The sequence below is a fragment of the Schistocerca cancellata genome, chromosome 2, assembly GCF_023864275.1.
Source record: "Schistocerca cancellata isolate TAMUIC-IGC-003103 chromosome 2, iqSchCanc2.1, whole genome shotgun sequence".
Lineage (NCBI taxonomy): Eukaryota > Metazoa > Arthropoda > Insecta > Orthoptera > Acrididae > Schistocerca > Schistocerca cancellata.
This window is the reverse complement of record NC_064627.1, coordinates 79,104,232-79,127,550: the sequence shown is the minus strand read 5'-3', so window position 1 is coordinate 79,127,550 and position 23,319 is coordinate 79,104,232. Positions and strand designations below refer to the sequence as shown.

At 43.3% G+C, this 23,319-nt stretch overlaps 1 protein-coding gene across 1 annotated transcript in view; it reads left to right on the top strand.

Moving 5' to 3' along the window:
* Positions 1–23,319, top strand: part of LOC126151010 (uncharacterized) — a 237,291-nt gene that overhangs the window by 99,325 nt on the left and 114,647 nt on the right. Inside the window, exon 4 of the mRNA XM_049915914.1 lies at positions 6,416–6,550. Within this exon, the coding sequence (XP_049771871.1) occupies positions 6,416–6,550 (135 nt within the window). The remainder of the gene's footprint in view (positions 1–6,415; positions 6,551–23,319) is intronic.

Sequence of the window (23,319 nt, the reverse complement as noted above, 5' to 3'; positions counted from 1 at the left end):
AAGAAACCCGGATGATTCCAACAATCTATAACACCTCTCGCGTAAGGCCCAAAAGAAGGAGTGAAATTTTTGTGTGTGAAGGGGTGTGGCAACCTTCGCATCGCGTGACACGTCAGTGGTGGCTTTGGGCAAAAACGCCCTGAAATTTGGTGCTAATGTGCGATCATTAACCCACCTCACAACTCACGTGAACTGCTGAGCTGTGGTCGCGTGTCGACACCTTCGCTGTCTAAAACGTCGTCGAGTCCGAAGGTGACGTCGCAGGGCGCAACGCTGTCGGGACCTTCGAGACAAATTTCAAACTTATACGTCACAATCCGGTATAATTACGGAGTTTCGAAGAAGTGATCCTCTAATTCCGTTACGCAGTGTGGCATTAGCCGACTTAAGAAAATCCGTGGAAGTACAGGAGACAGCTTGAACATTTCCTAGATAACGGAAGCAGAAACAGAAAAAGATAGCGATGGTTTCGTTACATTTGGAGACATAAAATACTGTTGCATTATCTGATGTCTGAACCCTTTCCTCCATTCCAGAATGAGAATTTCACTCTGCAGCGGAGTGTGTGCTGATATGAAACTGCCTGACAGATTAAAATTGTGTGCCGGGGCGAGGTTTGAACTCGGGACCTTTGCCTTTCGCGGGCAAGTGCTCTGCCAACTGAGCTACCCAAGCTCCATTGTTTCCAACTCTATCAGAAACGGTATCGGTGAAGTCACAAGTGCTGCAAGTATGCTTAATTCATTGTACTGTTGATAACGGAAAGCCCGAGAACTTCCATAATTAAAGATGAAACTAGTGACAAGGAAAAGCATGAGAACTTCCGCAATTAAAGAAGAAATTAGTGATATTTACTATAAAATTTGTATTTCAACTACGTTTCGATTGCTGATATTGCACCTGACGCAAAAAATTAATCAGATGGAAATCGTTGAGAGAATGCAGTATATCGGTGTCGCACAGCTGTAAGTGTGACAATATTGTTCATATTTTTTAAAACTTTTTTGTAAATATTTTATTGAAACTGTTAAAGCAGAAGTAGAGACATCTTGTTTGAAGCGAAATCGATACTGAAACTCTTTGATAAGATTAAAGTGAATGTACATATTAAGAAAAAGAGTGTAATATTTACTTTTAAATATTGTAAAGATATCTATTTGTAATAATTATTAAATGTAAAATGGTTCTATAATGCAATTACGTATGTAATAGTTACTGGCACTCACTTAGAGCTGTATGACATATGTGTAGTATAAAAGATGGAGTAGTTCCGTCAGGAACGGAAAGCTGGGTAAGCGTAGAAAAAGGTGGGAGTGGAAACGTTTGGATCGCTTTACCGGGCGCGAACAAAGTCAGTCGGTGGCCAGTGATCTTAGTTGTTAGAGGCAGCACGTAAAGCGCCAGCATAGTGTGGAGTGCGCCGTATTGTTGCATCTTGCATCGGTTGGAAACTGCAGTTTATCACGGCCTGATATGGAGAGAAAAACGGGCTGTTGATTATAAGACGGATCATCGATATGAAGAAAAAATAAGTCCGACATGGATAACTGCTTTTGGCCGTTCTGATATTAATCCAGTTATTGCCAACAACAACGCCGTGGCTGATCACAGCTCACCGGGTACGACATTTTAGCTATTATTATAGTGTGTGCCAGATAGTTGAAATGTGCTTTAAGAATAATAACCATCAACCAAATTAACAATTGTGTCCACCTTGTAATTTACCCCGCTCATAAACCAAGCAGGATCCTAAACTGGTACATGAAAATTCCGAGTGACCAGTATTCAACCAAGACTGTGAAATCTTTAATGTATTGTTGGCAAATCAGTGATTAATCAGTGAAATAATTGATGGAAAGAACACCTGAGAATTTCATAATTAATATTGCTATTATTTTCTGTGTTAAAATGATAACGTAATGTTATGTCAGTTTCAGAGACCACATTAGAAAAATTGTTTGCTGCTTTCACATTACGTATTAATGAAAGGAAATACTAAGTTGATGATTTATGATGATCAATAGTAACGTTAAACCGTTTATAGTGAAACAATGAAATGTTGAGTACCAAATATGTTGTTTTAGAAACCTCCCCCCCCCCCAACCCCCCGGCAAAATTTACTTTTGCTTTCATGAAATCAGTCTGTTTGCTTAAGCAATTAGGTACTGTAGTTTTGTTTCGAGCTGCTAAACTTTCCTTGTATTGCTGAACAATCTATTATCTAAATCTAACGGGAAGTCAGTTAGGTAAGTAGGGAGTTGTAATCTTTTCTGCTGTCCTACTCAGTTTCATTACGTGTGCCTAGTTAGACTAGCGAATAGCAGTGTACCACCAACAACATATATTGTTGTTGTTGTTGTTGTGGTCTTCAGTCCTGAGACTGGTTTTATGCAACTCTCCATGCTACTCTATCCTGTGCAAGCTTCTTCCTCTCCCAGTACTTACTGCAATCTACATCCTTCTGAATCTGCTTAGTGTATTTATCTCTTGGGCTCCCTCTACGACTTTTACCCTCCACACTGCCCTCCAATGCTAAATTTGTGATCCCTTGATGCCTCAAAACATGTCCTACCAACCGCTCCCTTCTTCTTGTCAAGTTGTGCCACAAACTCCTCTTCTCCCCAATTCTATTCAATACCTCCTCATTAGTTATGTGATCTACCCATCCAATATTCAGCATTCTTCTGTAACACCACATTGCGGAAGCTTCTATTCTCTTCTTTTCCAAACTATTTATCGTCCATGTTTCACTTCCATACATGGCTACACTCCATACAAATACTTTCACAAACAACTTCCTGACACTTAAATCTATACTCCTTATTAACAAATTTCTCTTCTTCAGAAACGCTTTCCTTGCCATTGCCATTCTACATTTTATATCCTCTCTACTTCGACCATCATCAGTTATTTTGCTCCCCAAATAGCAAAACTCCTTTACTACTTTAAGAGTCTCATTTCCTAATCTAATTCCCTCAGCATCACCCGATTTAATTCGACTACATTCCATTATCCTCGTTTTGCTTTTGTTGATATTCATCTTATACCCTCCTTTCAAGACACAGTCCATTCCGTTCAACTGCTCTTCCACGTCCTTTGCTGTCTCTGATAGAATTACAAAGTCATCGGTGAACCTCAAAGTTTTTATTTCTTCTCCATGGATTTAAAGAAATACTCCGAATTTTTCTTTTATTTCCTTTACTGCTTGCTCAATATACAGACTGAATAACATCTGGGAGAGGCTTACAATCTTGTCTCACTCCCTTCCCAACAACTGCTTCCCTTTCATGACCCCTCGACCCTTATAACTGCCATCTGGATTCTGTACAAATTGTAAATAGCCTTTCGGTCCATGTATTTTACCCCTGCCACCTTCAGAATTTGAAACAGAGTATTCCGTTCAACATTGTCAAAAGCTTTCTCTACGTCTACAAATGCCTTTCCTTGACCTTTCTTCTAAGATAAGTCGAAAGGTCAGTATTGCCTCACGTGTTCCAACATTTCCACGGAATCCAAACTGATCTTCCCCGAGGTCGGTTTCTACCAGTTTTTCCATTCGTCTGTAAAGAATTCGCGTTAGTATTTTGCATCTGTGACTTATTAAACTGATAGTTCGGCAATTTTCACATATTTAAACACCTACATTCTTTGGGATTGGAATTATTATATTCTTCTTGAAGTCTGAGGGAATTTCGCCTGTCTCATACATCTTGCTCACCAGATGGTAGAGTTTTGTCAGGACTGGCTCTCCAAAGGCCGGCAGTAGTTCTAATGGAATGTTGTCTACTCCCGGGGCCTTGTTTCGACTCAGGTCTTTCAGTGCCCTATCAAACTCTTAACGCAGTATCGTATCTGCCATTTCATCTTCATCTATATCCTCTTCCGTTTCCATAATATTTTCCTCAAGTACATCGCCCTTGTATAGACCCTCTATATACTGCCTCCACCTATCTGATTTCTCTTCTTGGCTTAGAAGTGGGTTTCTATCTGAGCTCTTCATATTTATTCTCTTTTCTCCAAAGGTCTCTTTAATTTTCCTGAATGTAGTATCTATCTTACCCCTAGTGAGATAAGCCCCTACATCCTTACATTTGTCCTCTAGCCATCCCTGCTTAGCCATTTTGCACTTCCTGTCGATATCATTTTTGAGACGTTTATATTCCTTTTTACCTGCTTCATTTACTGCATTTTTTATTTCTCCTTTCACCAATTAAATTCAATATTTCTTCTGTTACCCAAGGATTCCTACTAGCTCTCGTCTTTTTACCTACTTGATCCTCTGCTGCCTTCACTACTTCATCCCTCAGAGCTACCCATTCTTCTACTGTTGTTCTTTCTCCCATTCGTTTCAATTGTTCCCTTATTCTCTCCCTGAACCTCTGTACAACCTTTGGTTCTTTCAGTTTATCCAGGTCCCATCTCCTTAAATTCCCACCTTTTTGCAGTTTCTTCAGTTTTAACGTACAGTTCATAGCAAATATATAGTGGTCAGACTCCACATCTGCCCCTGGAAATGTCTTACAATTTAATACCTGGTTCCTAAGTCTCTGTTTTACAATTATGTAATCTATCTGATACCTTCTAGTATCTCCAGGATTCTTCCATGTATACAACCTTCTTTTATGATTCTTGAACCAAGTATTAGCTATGATTAAGTTATGCTCTGTGCAAAATTCTACCAGACGGCTTCCTATTTCATTTCTTACCCCCATTCCATATTCACCTACTATGTTTCCTTCTCTCCCTTTTCCTACTCTCGAATTCCATTCACCGATGACTATTAAATTTTCGTCTCCCTTCACCACCTGAATAATTTCTTTAATCTCAGCATAGATTTCATCAATTTCTTCATCATCTACAGAGGTAATTGGCATATAAACTTGTACTACAGTAATAGGCGTGGGCTTCGTGTCTGTCTTGGCCACAATAATGCGTTTACTATGCTGTTTGTAGTAGCTTACCCGCACTTCTATTTTCTTATTCATCATTAAACCTACTCCTGCGTTACCCATATTGGATTTCGTTTTTGTAATCCTGTATTCACCTGACCAAAAGTTTTGTTCCTCCGGCCACCGAACTTCACTAGTGCTTACTATATCTAACTTTAACCTATCCATTTCCCTTTTTAAATTTTCTAACCTACCTGCCCGATTAAGGGATCTGACATTCCACGCTCTGATCCGTAGAACACCAGTTTTCTTTCTCCTGATAACGACGTCCTCTTGAGTAGTCACCTCCCGGAGATCCGAATGGGAGACCTCATGAATATTTTACCCAAGAGGACGCCATCATCATTTAACCATACAGTGAAGCTGCATGCCCTCGGGAAAAATTACGGCTGTAGTTTCCCCTTGCTTTCAGCTGTTCGCGGTGCCAGCACAGCAAGGCCGTTTTGGTTAGTATTACAAGGCCAGATCAGTCAGTCATCCAGACTGTTGCCCGTTCAACTACTGAAAAGGCTGCTGCCCCTCTTCAGAAACGACACGTTTGTCTGGCCTCTCAACAGATACCCCTCCGTTGTGGTTGCACATAAGGTACGGCCATCTGTACGGAATTGTCCATGGTTCATGGGGGGGGGGGGCATATATTGTTATCGATGCATAACAGTAGTCTAACTACTGTTATTTGCCATACCTCTGATCTACTGACTTATTTGAAGAAACGAGTTAGAGTCTGATGCTTATTCCTTAGGTTAACACACGCGGTTATTACACTTGTTTCTGTGGTTTTGCTGTCCGGATAGGTAACTGTATTTCTGTTTGTTACATTGCTTATTATTAACAGTATAGTATAAGAATAGATTTAAGTGCCAGGAAGTCATTTATGAAAGTATTTGTATTGACTGTAGCCATGTATGGAGGTGAAACATGGACGATAAATAGTTTGGACAGTAAGAGAATAGAAGCTTTCCAAATTGGGGAGAAGAGAAGTTTGTGGCACAACTTGACTAGAAGAACGGATCGGTTGGTAGGACATGTTCTAAGGCATCAAGGGATCACCAATTTAGTATTGGAGTGCAGTCTGGAGGGTAAAAATCGCAGAGGGAGACCAAGAGATGAATACACTAAGCAGATTCAAAAGGATGTAGGTTGCAGTAGGTACTGGGAGATGAAGAAGCTTGCACAGGATAGAGTAGCATGGAGAGCTACATCAAACCAGTCTCGGGACTGAAGACCACAACAACAACAAAATAAGAATATTACAGTTGGCTTTGCATGACAGTATGTTTTGTAAACCAATTCAGAGAATACAAAATACACGCAGGTATTACATCTGGTTCAACATATCAGGACAGTAAATAACACACATAAAATAGGGAAGAATATTATACAAGCAGTATAATATATAGTCTACTGTATGAGTTTTATGTCTCTCAGATGTGCTCGCTGTTGACTTGAACCCCTGTGTTATACAGATGACGGCGCACCCCCGGTAGCCCAGTCCAACGACGGTTTCCTCAACTTCAGCTCCATCAGCCGCGAGCACATGGGCTGGTACAAGTGTACCAGTCGCGACGCCAGCTCCATCGGCTACTACCTCAACGTCATCTGTGAGTATCTCACGATACTGCCTCATCCTCACAATTGATCGCTGCGCGGAGTAGCCAAGCGGTGTAGGGCGCCTTACGACCGTTCTCACGGCTCCCCACGTCGGAGGTTCGAGTCCTCCCTCAGGCATGGCTGGCTGTGTTGTCCATAGCGTTAGTCAGTTTAAGTTAGATTAAGTAGTGTATAAGCCTCGGGACCGATGGCCTCAGCAGTTTGGCCCCGTAAGACCTTACCACAAACTTCAATTTCAACCTGAATGTAATCAAGAAATTTCCAGTTTCCTCACAATTGGTCTCAGAATTTCATACTATTCATTCAGCATCTATTTAAGTGTATTACACTACTTCCTCAACTTCAGATGAAACCTACGCTAATATCTCAGTGTCATTTGCATCTAAAACAATCACTTCAATCTCGAGTGTGAGTTTCTACAATATCGAATGAATGTTATAATATGTCAAGCTTGTACAGTCCCACACTATCACCCAATAAACTAAATTTGTGTGTACGGAATACTGGACCAGATTATTGACTAGACCGAAGGCATGCTTGTAAAAACACGGTCCAGTCGTATTAATATGATCACAGCCTATTTTCGACGTGAATGTGCACTGATCACACACTGACGGCAGGCGCTACCACTATCAGTGAAGGATATACACTGAAGGACCGAAGAAACTGGTGTAGGCATGCCTATTCAAATGCAGAAACCTGTAAATAGGCAGAATACGGCGCTGCGCTCGGCAACGCCTATACAAGACAAGTGTCTGGCGCAGTTCATACACTCCTGGAAATTGAAATAAGAACACCGTGAATTCATTGTCCCAGGAAGGGGAAACTTTATTGACACATTCCTGGGGTCAGATACATCACATGATCACACTGACAGAACCACAGGCACATAGACACAGGCAACAGAGCATGCACAATGTCGGCACTAGTACAGTGTATATCCACCTTTCGCAACAATGCAGGCTGCTATTCTCCCATGGAGACGATCGTAGAGATGCTGGATTTAGTCCTGTGGAACGGCTTGCCATGCCATTTCCACCTGGCGCCTCAGTTGGACCAGCGTTCGTGCTGGACGTGCAGACCGCGTGAGACGACGCTTCATCCAGTCCCAAACTTGCTCAATGGGGGACAGATCCGGAGATCTTGCTGGCCAGGGTAGTTGACTTACACCTTTTAGAGCACGTTGGGTGGCACGGGATACATGCGGACGTGCATTGTCCTGTTGGAACAACAAGTTCCCTTGCCGGTCTAGGAATGGTAGAACGATGGGTTCGATGACGGTTTGGATGTACCGTGCACTATTCAGTGCCCCTCGACGATCACCAGTGGTGTACGGCCAGTGTAGGAGATCGCTCCCCACACCATGATGCCGGGTGTTGGCCCTGTGTGCTTCGGTCGTATGCAGTCCTGATTGTGGCGCTCACCTGCACGGTGCCAAACACGCATACGACCATCATTGGCACCAAGGCAGAAGCGACTCTCATCGCTGAAGACGACACGTCTCCATTCGTCCCTCCATTCACGCCTGTCGCGACACCACTGGAGGCGGGCTGCACGATGTTGGGGCGTGAGCGGAAGACGGCCTAACGGTGTGCGGGACCGTAGCCCAGCTTCATGGAGACGGTTGCGAATGGTCCTCGCCGATACCCCAGGAGCAACAGTGTCCCTAATTTGCTGGGAAGTGGCGGTGCGGTCCCCTACGGCACTGCGTAGGATCCTACGGTCTTGGCGTGCATCCGTGCGTCGCTGCGGTCCGGTCCCAGGTCGACGGGCACGTGCACCTTCCGCCGACCACTGGCGACAACATCGATGTACTGTGGAGACCTCACGCCCCACGTGTTGAGCAATTCGGCGGTACGTCCACCCGGCCTCCCGCATGCCCACTATACGCCCTCGCTCAAAGTCCGTCAACTGCACATACGGTTCACGTCCACGCTGTCGCGGCATGCTACCAGTGTTAAAGACTGCGATGGAGCTCCGTATGCCACGGCAAACTGGCTGACACTGACGGCGGCGGTGCACAAATGCTGCGCAGCTAGCGCCATTCGACGGCCAACACCGCGGTTCCTGGTGTGTCCGCTGTGCCGTGCGTGTGATCATTGCTTGTACAGCCCTCTCGCAGTGTCCGGAGCAAGTATGGTGGGTCTGACACACCGGTGTCAATGTGTTCTTTTTTCCATTTCCAGGAGTGTAGATCGGTTACTGCTGCTACAATGACAGGTTATCAAGATTTAAGTGACTTTGAATGTATGTGGCGTTATAGTCTGCGCACGAGAGATGAGACACAGCACCTCCGACGTAACGATGATGTGAGTATTTTCCCGTACGACCGTTTCATGAGTGTATCGCGAATATCAGCAATTCTAACATCAAATCGACACCGCTGCGGTCGGAAAAAGATCCTGAAAGAACGGGACCAATGGTGATAGAAGGGAATCATTCAACGAAAACTTCTGCAGATTTCAATCCTGGGCGATCAACAAATGTCAGTGCGCGAGGCATTCAATGAAATACCATCCATATGGGCTTTCGGAGCCGAAGGTCCACTCGCAAACCTTTGATGACTGCATGACACAAAACGTTACGACTCGCCTGGGTCTGTCAGCAACGACATTGGACTGTTCATGACTGGTAACAAGATGCCTGGTCGGACGAATCTCGTTTGAAATTGTATCCAGCGGATGGACGTGTACAAGTATGGAGACAACCTCACGAACCCATGGACCCAGCATGTCAGCAGAGTGCTGTTCAAGCTGGTGGAGGCTCTGCAATAGTGTAGAGCGTGTGAATTTGGAGCGATGTGGAACCCGTGATACGTCCGGATACGAATCTGACGGGTGACACATACGTAAGGACAATTTCCGATCACCTGAATCCATTCGTGTCCATTGTGCGTTGTGACGGGCTTGGTCAGTTCCAGCAGGACAATACGACATCCCACACATCCAGAATTGCTACAGAGTGGCTCCAGAAACACTCTTCTGAGTTTAAACACTTCCGTTGGCTACCAAATCACCAGACAAACATTATTGAGCATATTTTTGATTCCTTAAGACGTGCTGTTCAGAAGAGATCTCCACCCTTCGTAATCCTACGGATTTACGGACAAACCTGCATGTCAGTTCCCTCCAGCACTACATTAGTCGAGTCCATGCCACGTCGTGATGCCGCAATTCTCCTTGCTCGCGTGGGCCCTACACGACGTTAGGCAAGTGTACCAGTTTCTTTGGTTCTTCAGTGTATAAAGCATGACGGTGAGTAGGAGGGGGGGGGGGCTGTAATGCGGAAATGCGAGGAACACAGCAGAAGATTTGTACAACGGAAACTGAGCGATTTATCTGACGTCGAAAAGGGAATGATCACTGGCTTTCGGGACAAGGGTGAAAGCATTTCTGAAATGGCTAACTTGTGCCGTCGTGGTTGAAGTACAGTAGACAGTATATGGCAAAATAGCACTATCAAAAACAGGTGTGGAAATGTGTACGGGCGAATAGACGTGCATCTATTGAGCAGCTCACCACCCACATGAATGAAGGGGCCACCAACAGATCCTCCCCAACGACTGTTGAGCAAATGTTGCCGCATATGGGCCTCCACAGCAGGCGGCTGGTTCATCCAACCGTGCCTACCGCTCTTCATCGGCAGTGAAGGCTGGAATTTGCACGCCTGTACCGTAGCTGGACGCCCACTAAGTAGCGAAAACTGGACTTTTCCGATGGGTCATGATTTATGCCACATCAGATAGGTCGTCGGAAGGATTGAAGCAGGAGGGAGCGCTAAGGTCTCGGAAATATTTTCGTGACATTACCCGGGTGACCTCGTCATTCTGAAAGTCACAGAGGATCAACACAATTATGGGTCTATGCTTCGGAACCATGCCCACCACTGCATGTAGTTTATTAGTCTTCGGCACGACAGCATCTACCAGCAAGGCAATGCAACATGAAAAACATCATGTTTACGCCAGTGACTGTTAAACCTTTTATTTCCAGTATTGCAATTTCGGCCTTAGGCCATTATCAAGTGCAGATGATTTGGCTTTAAGCCATGTCTACTTTATACAAGCAGAAACATTTATATGTCGTTGTGTCAGCTTGAATAGGTCACGGCACTGGAGTCGAAATGCCTCCACATCCCAGACGATGCCTCCCACAACTTCACTGAGTCCCTTCCTGTACGTCTTGGTGCTGTCTGAGCTGCAAAAGGTGGTAACTGAGGCTTTTTATAGGTGGCGAGATTTAAATGAACGGACGGTGTAGAACACAGCATGTCATTCCTAAGGGAGATAAATCTTTAGTAGACACAAAAATGACATTTGAGGTACCGCAAACAAGTGTTATAGGTCGGTTGGTCTCCAGCATATGCATAATTTTCCTAGAGGACGTCAGAAGATCCATGAGGCTGTTCGTACGTGATTCTCCAGTATACCGAGAAGTAACAATGTTAGTCAATTGTGCCGATATGAAGAAAGACCTGCAAAGTATCGATGTTTGGAGCAGGTATTGGCAACGTAGTCTCATCACAAATATATGTAACCTATTGGCCATAAAAAAAGGTGAAGATACCCATCATTGTATGATCACACGGTTGGCGAACTTCAAACTAGCCGTGGGAAAGACAAATGGCAGGTTGAGGAAGAATTCTCAGAAAACCTGCCTACCTCTCGTCGTTCTGGTATCATTACAACGTAGGATGGATTGATCAAAAAGACAAGATGGGCAGAAGAGCAGCACGTTTCTTCAGAAGTTCGTTTGGTAACCATGAAAGAGAGAGATCTTCACCTAACTCGAATGGCAAACTCTAGAAGAGACGTACTGTGAATCACTCCTTCGTCTACTGTTAAATTACTAAAGCCTACTTTCCTGGAAGAGTCAGCCAACATACTGCTTCTCCCAAAGTGCATATCGCACACTGCCCATGGCGGGAGGACTAGGAGAATTCGAACTCACAATGAGATCCACAAACTATCGTTCTTGCTGCCTATCATTTGTGCGTGGTATAGGAGACGTGGGACGCTGGAACGCTACACGGAGTACTCTCACAGCTATCGCCATTACTCGGGTCTAACAAGAGGAACTACGGCAGTTACATATTCAAGGGATTATGTGCTGGTCTTCGCTCGACTCTGGCTACGAAGTATTTTTAAGTAATTGGGCGATTCTTAGTAAGATCCCGATATCCACCCACTTTCGTAATACACAAGTCAGAGGATCCGTGAGAGAAGATACTACTGCAATGTTCTTGCTGCAGGAAATCTCGAGCCACATCGTTCATATGAAGAACTGCGCAGAATTCGGCGTGAGCAGACATATCGACTGCAGAATTCACTGCAGAATTCTACATGTTACTTGTTTACGTTCGTATCTCATCCATATTCGTCAGCAGTACATCGAAGATGATATACAAAAATGAATCACCTTCTACACCAGTTTCTTAGTCTAAATCATGACTGCCACATGTTTTACCATGCACTGATGAAAGTTCTTTCTACTCTAGCGGCGAGATAAATATACACAACGGTCGCTGTTGGTCATAAGCAAACCTCACTGGCTACGCCGGCCAGTCAAACAGAATGTCTGGAGCACAGACACCAGTTGTGACCTCATCCATGATACAGTTACCTGACTTCATTCTTTGATCTAGATCTACATGGATGGATCTACACGAATACTCTCCAAATCGCAGTTAAATGCCTGGCAGAGGATTCATTAACCACCTTCACAATAATTCTCTATTATTCCCATCTCGAACACCGCGCGGAGAAAACGATCACCTATAACTTACCGTGCGAGTTCTGATTTCCCTTATGATGATCGTTTCTACCTATGTAGATCAGCGTCAACAAAATATTTTGGCATTTGGAGGAGAAAGTTGGTGATGGAAATTTCGTGTGCAGATTCCGCCGCAAGAAAACCGCCTTTGTTTTCATGGTGTCCATCCCAAATCCTGTATCATGTCCGTGACACTCTCTTCCCTGTTTAGCGATAATACAAAAGGTGCTGCACTTCTTTGAACTTTCTCGATGTACTCCCTTAATCTTGTAAGAACCCAGACAGTACAGGAGTACTCCAAAAGTGGACGGACAAGCGTAACGTAGGCAGTCTCTTTAGTTGATCTGTTACGTTTGCTAAGTGTTCTGACAATAAAACGCAGTCTTTGGTTTGCATCTTCACCACAATACTTTCTATGTGTCCTTTCTTATTCAAGCTGGTCGTAATTAATGGTCGTAGGTATTTAGTTGAATTTACGGCCTTTAGATCTGACTCATTTATCCTGTAACCGAGGTTTAACGGATTCCTCCTAACACTCATGTGGATAACATCACACTTTTCATTATTTAGGATCAGTTGTCGATTTTTGCATAGTACAGATATTTTTTTCTAAATGGTTTTGCAAACGATCGAGGATTAAATGGTGAGCGGCGCTCTGGGTGTACCCAAAATGCACTGAAAGATTAGAGGCAACAACATAGTTGTTAATATGGTTGAAGGGTATCAAGCATATACTGTATCTCTTTTTTTACTAGGAGGCCATTAGGTGAACTATCTCTTGATCGATGGATTAGTGACTCAATCATCACAGACTCCAGATTTAACTCCTCTCAATTATTTCTTTTAAAGACACATCTAAGGCACCGTGTGTCAACAGTGTACTAAAATCCGAGGTGATATAAAAGATATCTAGAAGCATGCTGACCGCAGTTTCCATCCATTTTTAATTCGCCGTACAGCTTTGTATTTGCATTGTTTTCTTTTGTCGTCATAGGTGAATCGTGAGTTATGTAAAATCAAACCTGCGCATTAGTACAAAATTCGTTACGAAATGAGGAAAGCGGTCCCTACCGAATGTTTCCAGTAGTAAGCGGAATCTTTTAGTAGACTAACAAAGCACTGAAACGCTACTGAAATAGTTCGACAGCATTGTGAGTAGTCTCTTTTCTTTTTTTGTCCCGTGTAAAAATTTTTCAGTACTAATCAGAAACAAGGCGCTATTTGGTGTACTGCAAAATGCCCATACCGCCAAACATTAAAAACAACACGAAGATGCAACTCGAAAGTGAGTGGAATGCTGCCCGTCATTTAATTAAATATTTTTAGACTTTTTAATTATACGATAGATTCTGCACTATATCCGTCCTCTGCGTGTCAGTGTGCTGATGACTGTCTCCTCCTATGCCCCAACATAGTTATATGCACCGAATCTCGCTTCATGCAACTTCTCAGTTATTTTAATTTTTTCATTAAAGATCTTGTCAGACGATGGGCGGATAATCAATAGAGTATGGTGAAAGAAATAAAAGTTAAAAGCAGGTGGCTCGCAAAAGTTTCATTATTTTCCTTGCACCGCTTTGGCGCAGGGCATAACAAAACTTAGGGGTTAAAATTGTATAGTCGGTAAAAGATACTAAACACTGTGTTTGAGATAAGGGAATAATGGTCTAAAATGAAAAATTCATATGGTAAGAGGTCTGCAGTAATCAATGCGTGAGTGGTCCGTGTTTACAAGCAATTCAAATTTCATAGCAACTGTCTACCGCATGGCATTTGTCGCGCTACTTCGATAAACAAGTGATAGTCGTCTGTTACTTAACACACCGCAGAGCTTATAACAGTTTACGGTTAACGACTGAGCGTCGAAGACTTCTCACAGGAACTTGCAGGCATTGAATTAAATTGTGGTGCAATGGCATATAGTCTCCGGAAAGCGAAACAAATATGCAGAGAAAGGATTCGAAATAGGCATCATCGTGTGACAACATGAGAATTCCTAACTTGTTACCTGGTGACTTTCCTGTTTGCTTCGTAGCGGTTCCATAGAGTCGTCTACACACAGTGTTACGCGCTCCGTCCGGCCGCCGTTTTCATGTGAGGGCGCTGTTTGCTAATATCACCGGAAATGATTCATATTGCGAACGTCGGCCCATTTATACGCCTAACGGAAGTGACAGCACATCAAAAACAATAAATCGGTATCGAGTATCTCTGCCAACACATTCCGCTGGAAGAGTTAACGAACTTTGTTTTCTTTTTTAAGTCAGAATAAACAGAATTCCAAATTTTACTGGAAGCGTACTCCTTCTCTCCGCTTATAACTAGCAGTGCACCTGCCATTGCTGTGCTATGTATTTATGGCAATCTTCTGTTATTCCATCTCCTCCTTCCCCCTCTCCATGCCACTCACCGTTTGCACGCCCTTCCTGTCCATCTCCTCAAAATCCTCTCTCTATCCACTTCCTCCACTCTGTCCATCTCCTTCTACCCCTCCATCGGTCCATCTCCTCCTCCACTCCCTCCCTGTATGACCCATCGTAACCTCTCTCGCTATTCATTCCCTCCCCATCTCTCTCAGTCAACTTGGTCCCTCCTCCCTCGGTCCATCCGCTTCTTTCTCCTCTGCTCATCCACTTCTTCTCCCTTTCATCTCATCCTGTCCCCTAGAATTACATTCCCTCCATAAACTCTCTATGTCCTTCTTCTCCTCCCACTTTGTCCATCTACTCCTATCCTCTCTGCCTTTTCATTTTCTCCTCTACCATCTCTTTGACAATTTCCTCCTGTCTTCTCTGTCCATCTGTTCCTTCCTCCCCCCTCCCCATCCCCTATTCATCTGCTCATCAATTCCATCTCCTCCTCACCCTCTCCTCCTACTCCCATGTTCATCTCCTCCTCCTGCTCTCCATGTCCGACTGCCCCTTTTCAATACTTTTGTTCCTCCTCCAACTTCACCTACCCCTTCTCCCCTCTCTCTCTATCTCCTCCACCTATGACTCCATCCATCTCTTCCTATCTATCAATTTGTCCATATCCTCTTTCTCTGACAATATGCTCCTCACCCCTCTGCCCATCTTATCCTTCTGCATCTACTCTTCTCCCTCCAATTCCTGATCCTGTGTTACTTCGGGTCTCATCTGTTATACATCTCTTCCTTCCCCTCTCTCAGTCCTCTATCTCCATGTCCACACTCCGACCCTCTCCTGCTTCCCCTCTCTCTGTCCATCTCCTCCTTCTCCTGTCTCAGTACATCTCTTTCTACACTCCCTCTTCATTTCCTGTCCATCCTCCCTGACAATTTGTCTGTCACCCTTCAGCCGCTGTCCCTCTTTCCTTCCTCCCACCTAAATCCACCTCCTGATCCCCCAAATTCTGCTCTCTCTTGACCCTTTCACATTACCTTCCACCCTACTTCTGTTCATCTCCTCCCACCTCTTCACCATGTTCATCTTGCTCTACCTCACTCTGTCAATCTACTACCCCCAATACTTCTGATCCTTCCTCCTCCATCTCCTCCTCCAGTTCTCCAATTTCATCTCCTCCTCCCCCTCTGTCCAGCTGCTCCCTCCACTCACTATCTGCCATCTCCTACTGCCTTATCTGTCCTCCTCTCCCCTCAAATTCCATCTCATCCCCACCTCTAAATTCCATCTCATACTCCCCCCTCTCTGTCCACCTTCTCTATCCCTACCACCTCTTCCTTCCCCTCTCTCTATCCAGCTCTTCCTCCAGTCTCCATTCTCTGTTCATTTGCTTTGCAAACATCTCTATCTCCTCTCTACCCCTCTCTGTGTCCATAACCTGCTACTCTCTCTCCATGTTTATCTCCTCCTCCCCACTCTTCCTGTGAGTCTGTTGCTCCCCCTCTGTCCATCTGCTCCTTTCATAGCCTGCTCCCTCTCCCAAACCGGTCTCTCTTCCCCTTTCAATTCCACCTCCTCCTTCCTTAGTCTCTGTCCACAGTCTCTCAGACCATCTCCTCCCACCACCTGTCCATCTCCTTCTCTCCCTCTCTCTCTCTGGCCATCTGCTCCATCCCCTCCCTTCATCTCCTACCCTACCCCATTCAAATCCATCTTCTCCTTCTTCTCCATCTGTCCATTTCAAGCTCCCCACCCTTGGCACTTCCCCCATCTGTGCCCATCACTTCCTTTTCAATCGCTGTCTGTAAATCTCCTCCCCCTTCTCTCTCCACATTATACCACTCATCCCATAGTATTTTGGTTGAAATAGTTACAGGGACTTAGGATGAGCTCTTTACACGTGGCTTTGCCATGTACAAACAATTCAACTATGTTTCACATATAATTAACATAAAAAAATTTCTAATGGCTCTAAGCAGTACGGGCTGCACATCTGAGGTCATTAGTCCACTAGACTTAGAACTACTTCAACCTGGATGCGTGTGATGTCCTTAAGTTAGTTAGGTGCTCAGAGCCATTTCAACCATTTTTGTAACCTGACTAACCTAAGGCATCCCACACTCATCCATGCCCGAGGCAGGATTCGAATCTGCAACCATAGCAGCAGTGCGGTTCCGGACTGAAGTGCCTAGAACAGCTCGACCACAGCGGCTGGCTAATTAACACCTTTCACACATATTTGTACACATATTTCTAATGTTTCTTAAGTGAAATTTGCCCGGCAGTTTTCACTTCCATGCAGCTCAATGTTGATTACGACGTATCTTTTGAACTATCTACTGTACAATGATATAATTTTGCAAGTGTATCAAGAGTATATATGGCTACTGCCTGTGAAATGTATTGCGAACAGAGTTAGTAGTAAGAAAGTAATAAGTCAAAAAGTCATGCGTTATCGGAAGCTTTCATGCATTTCATTGTTTATGGCGTCGTATCTCCTGTGTCGTTCTCTATTTTTCTAGGTACATTAGGTTCATCTGCACACTGTCTCCAAAAAGTGTTGGGAGTAGAGGTAGTTGTAAAGAAGTAATAAATTTCAATGTGGCTGTCTTTCACGTACCTGAGTGTTTATAACGTCATACCTCCTGAACTGTGTGTCGAACAATGATGTAATATCTCTGCCCCTTTGAATGGTATATGTGAATACTGTTTTCAAATTGCGTTGTAAATGTAGTTACCACAACAGTAACGCGTTTTGTATTCGCCGGACATACTCAGGGCATCATTTAGCGAGCCAAGGAGTGCTTTACTCTACTGACTGGCGAAGGAAATACACTTTCCATGTTACGTCTTTTCAAAATCTTTTCTATCTTAGAAGCTGTGCGTCCATCATGTGGTAGGAAAGCAACGCGAATCTACTGTTGGTTCCGGTGAAGGCCTTAACATTACGGCACGACGGATCTGTTTGTCAGTGTTGCCACTCTGTTTAAAAACCACTTAATGAAATTCATCTCTTATGTCAAGATTTCCATTTCCCAGGTTGTATAGTGCCACTGGACCCCCGTGTTCTGGTTTTCTGGGTGACTACTCGTTATATGTAGATACTGGTCTATATGCGTTAGTTTTCCTGTACATACTGTGCCTCAGTGTCTCATCGTCTTTAGATCACTACGTCCAGAATCGGGAACCCCCAGATTATGGCAAAGCAATATCCCTTCTTCCAGGAGTGATAGTTCTAATAGGTTCGCAGGAGAGCTTCTGTGAAGTTTGGAAGGTAGGAGACGAGGTACTGGCAGAATTAAAGCTTCGAGGACGTTTCGCAAGTCGTGCTTGGGTAGCTCAGCTGGTAGTGCACTTGCCCGCGAAATGAAAAGGTCCCGATTTCGAGTCTCGGTCCAGCACACAATCTGCCAGGAAATTTCATATCGGTACACACTCCGCTGCAGAGTGTAAATTTCAATCCAGTGACAAATATTTTGAAGAAACTGATGGGGAAGCTTTGAGAAGTGCATTATTCGCCAAAGTCACCAATTTATTTATGGAAGATTGTATGAAGTTGTCTTCTGATATCTTCATTTTTCTGTCGGTCTTATTAGGAACCTCAATTAAGACGTTTATATACGTCGTTGTTTACTCTTCGTGATTGTCTAGACCTCATTTCCCTATACTAATTTTCTGGGTAATTCCATAATTATTTCATAATTGTTTCAGTGCTTGATTTTAAATTTTCTAACGGGTGAGCCACACGCTTTTGACATCTTCCGATTCTGTCACCATGTTTCTGCTGTGAAAATAGGGGATGGCGCAAACCAAATGTAAAAAATGCTATACTTTTTCCTTGTTTTTTTTTCAGCAGTACTAATTTTGACTTATCTGTCAGATGCAGCATGTACCCATTTTCACAACAGATATAGTATTCTTTTGGAGACAACTGACACACACACATCCCGAAGATCATGTCGCCGTATGAAAAGTACCTGATATAAGTGGTTCGTAAGCTGAAAAGCAATACAACTATTGTTGTGTGTAGCCTGATGAAGTATCCACTGTTGTTGTGGTTGTGGTCTTCAGTCCCGAGACTGGTTTGATGCAGCTCTCCATGCTACTCTATCCTGTGCAAGCTTCTTCATCTCCCAGTAACTACTGCAACCTACATCCTGCTGAATCTGCTTAGTGTATTCATCTCTTGGTCTCCCCCTACGATTTTTACCCTCCACGCTGCCCTCCAATACTAAATTGGTGATCCCTTGATGCCTCAGAACAAGTCCTACAAACCGATCCCTCCTTCTGGTCAAGTTGTGCCACAAACTTCTCTTCTCCCCAATCCTATTCAATACTTCCTCATTAGTTATGTGATCTACCCATCTAATCTTCAGCATTCTTCTGTAGCACCACATCTCGAAAGCTTCTATTCTATTATTGTCTAAACTATTTATCGTCCACGTTTCACTTCCATACATGGCTACACTCCATACAAATACTTTCAAAAACGACTTCCTAACTCCTAAATCAATACTCGCAGTTAACAAATATCTCTTCTTCAGAAACGCTTTCCTTGCCATTGCCAGTCTACATTTTATATCCTCTCTACTTCGACCATCATCAGTTATTTTGCTCCCCAAATAGCAAAACTCCTTTACTACTTTATGTGTCTCATTTCCTAATCCAATTCCCTCAGCATCACCCGATTTAATTCGACTACATTCCATTATCCTCGTTTTGCTTTTGTTGATATTCATCTTATACCCTCCTTTCAAGCCACTGTCCATTCCGTTCAACTGCTCTTCCAAGTCCTTTGCTGTCTGTGACAGAATTACAATGTCATCGGCGAACCTCAAAGTTTTTATTTCTTCTCCATGGATTTTAATGCCTACTCCGAACTTTTCTTTTGTTTCCTTTACTGCTTGCACAATATACAGATTGAATAACATGGGGGAGAGGCTACAACCCTGTCTCACTCCTTTCCCAACCACTGCTTCCCTTTCATAACCCTCGACTCTTATAACTGCCATCTGGTTTCTGTACACATTGTAAATAGCCTTTCGCTCCATGTATTTTACCCCTGCCACCTTCAGAATTTGAAAGAGAATATTCCGGTCAACGTTGTCAAAGTCTTTCTCTAAGTCTACAAATGCTAGAAACGTAGGTATGCCTTTCCTCAATCTTTCTTCTAAGATAAGTCGTAGCGTCAGTATTGCCTCACGTGTTCCAGCATTTCTACGGAATCCAAACTGATCTTCCCTGAGGTCGGCTTCTACCAGTTTTTCCATTCGTCTATAAAGAACTCGCATTAGTATTTTGCAGCTGTGACTTATTAAACTGATAGTTCGGTAATTTTCACATGTGTCAACACCTGCTTTCTTTGGGATTGAAATTATTATATTGTTCTTAAAGTCTGAGGGAATTTCGCCTGTCTCATACATCTTGCCCACCAGATGGTAGAGTTTTGTCAGGACTGGCTCTCCCAAGACTAATGGAATGTGGTCTACTCCCGGGGCCTTCTTTCGGCTTAGGTCTTTCAGTGCTCAGTCAAACTCTTCACGCAGTATCGTATCTCCCATTTCATCTTCATCTGTATCCTCTTCCATTTCCATGATATTGTCCTCAAGAACATCGCCCTTGTAGAGACCCTCTATATACTCCCTCCACCTTTCTGCTTTCCCTTCTTTGCTTAGAACTGGGTTTCCATCTGAGCTCTTGATATTCTTGCAAGTGGTTCTCTTTTCTCCAAAGGTCTCTTTAATTTTCCTGTAGGCAGTATCTATCTTACCCCTCGTGAGATAAGCCTCTACATCCTTACATTAGTCTTCTAGCCAACCCTGCTTAACCATTTTACACTTTCTGTCGACGTCGTTTTTGAGACGTTTGTATTCCTTTTTGCATGCTTCACTTATTGCATTTTTGTATTTTCTCCTTTCATCAATTAAATTCAATATCGCTTCTGTTACCCAAGGATTTCTAGTAGCCCTCGTCTTTTTGCCTGCTTTATCCTCTGTTGCCTTCACTATTTCATTCCCCAAAGCTACCCATTCTTCTTCTACTGTATTTCTTTCCCCCATTCCTGTCAATTGTTCCCTTATACTCTCCCTGAACCTCTGTACAACCTCTGGTTCTTTCAGTTTATCCAGGTCCCGTCTCCTTAAATTCCCACCTTTTTGCAGTTTCTTCAGTTTTAATCTACAGTTCATAACCAGTATATTGTGGTCAGAGTCCACATCTGCCCCTGGAAATGTTTTAAATTTAAAACCTGTTTCCTAAATCTCTGTTTAACCATTATATAATCTATTTGAAACCTTTTAGTATCTCCAGGGTGTTTCCATACATACAACCTTCTTTCAAGATTCTTGAACCAAGTGTTAGCTATGATTAAGTTATGTTCTGTGCAAAATTCTACCAGGCGGCTTCCTCTTTCATTTCTTAGCCCCAATCCATATTCACCTACTACGTTTCCTTCTCTTCCTTATCCTATTGTCGAATTCCAGTCACCCATGACTATTAAATTTTCGTCTCCCTTCACTACCTGAATAATTTCTTTTATCTCATTCTAAATTTCATCAATTTCTTCATCATCTGCAGAGCTAGTTGGCATATAAACTTGTACTACTGTAGTAGGCGTGGGCTTCGTGTCTGTCTTGGCCACAATAATGCGTTCACTATGCTGTTTGTAGTAGCTTACCCGCACTCCTATTTTTTTATTCATTATAAACCTACTCCAGCATTACCACGATTTGATTTTGTATTTATAACCCAGTATTCATCTGACCAAAAGTCTTGTTCCTCCTGCCACCGAACTTCACTGATCCCTACTATATGTAACTTTAACCTATCCATTTCCCTTTTTAAATTTTCTAACCTACCTGCCCGATTAAGGGATCTGACAATCCACGCTCCGATCCGTAGAACACCAGTTATCTTCCTCCTGATAAAGACGTCCTCCTGAGTAGTCCCCGCCTGGAGATCCGAATGGGGGACTATTTTACCTCCGGAATATTTTACCCAAGAGGACGCCATCCTCATTTCATCATACAGTAAAGCTGCATGCCCTCGGGAAAAATTACGGCCTAGCTTTCAGCCGTTCGCAGTACCAGCACAGCAAGGCTGTTTTGGTTAGTGTTACAAGGCCAGATCAGTCAATCATCCAGACTGTTGCCCCTGCAACTACTGAAAAGGCTGCTGCCCCTCTTCAGGAACTACACCCCTCCGTTGTGCTTGCACCTACGGTACGGCTATCTGTGTCGTTGAGGCACGCAAGCCTCCCCACCATCGGCAAGGTCCATAGTTCATGGGGGGAGGATACATTCATCTTTAGCATTATTGTACTTCTGCTTTCTTTTTAAGAAATATGCCCAAAATAACATTTACTGAATGTCAGTATCTTTATTAGTCGCAGTGACAGAACAATTTGTGTAAGAGTAACTTCCATGAACTAATCTCTCCAATACGAGAGCACTGCTTAGCTAATTTTTCGACACCCTATGTAAGAAGCGTATTGAAACAGTTACTGAGATTCAGCCTACCACGCGACCAAAAATAACCCGGTACTAGGAGACGATATTTTCATTAATAACAGTTGACTGAAACAACGATAAAATTGAGTCGACAACTGTCAAGATACTTTGCCTTGGCCGAATCTGATTTCCGATTTGCAGTGCTCCAGTCAATTGCAGTGCTATGATATACACAATACTATAATGTAGCGTTTCTGTAGTTATCTCTGCCTTTCTGCGTTTTTAACAGTTCTATGTTGTGTGAACATGTTTCAGTCAAGTAACTAAAATGTATGATTTGAACACAGATAGAGCTGGTACCCTGAACGGGGCTCTAACCTTTTAAGATAAAATGGACTTTCCATGAAATTGGCCTTCACAATGATTTGAAATTATGAGTAGGATAATTTCAATAAAAAGACATACTATAATTGTTATGTATAATCTTTGTTTACTGACTACCAATGTCGTCACAAATTATAGTTACAAAAGAAACTGGCCCAGCTAAAATTGGGAAGAGGCGTGACTCCATAGAAAGTGGCATAGCAGACGTACAGTACCATATACTGCTCAAACCATCCCACCGGTTATTGCGCTAATTAAGATGACCTTCCTATGGATTGTCTTAGTGAACTGGCGTGTAGGATTTCTTCCTACCTGTTCTCCTGTCCTGTGTGAGGCTGTCATAGATTTTGTCCCTCTATGTAGCCCTTGTCTCGCACTGGATTCTTCAGGCAACCTGGGATTCTAACAACAAGTGGTAACTCCGTAAACTGGTAACAGTTTTAAATTATGAAGCGATTTCTCTCAAAAAGTTAATAAAACCCGAGAGCGAAGTAAAACCGACTATAAAATAAGAGCGGGCGAAGGTGGTATGCAGGTGAAATCTCTTCGTGGCCCCTTCGTACATCATATGTAAGATAGCAATATTCTTTTGCTTACTGTATTTACTGATTTACTGAACAGTGTTGTTATTGTAGAGAAGCTCTGATTACCCATTAGCTACTCGTAGTACCAGGTATGCCAAAAGTGAACATAAATAATTGATATTTAATAATGTAAATTTAGGGGTTCACCCCAAAATACTCACGACGACCCGTCCTCAAGGCTAGCATTCCTCTGACCCTCCCTCTAAATT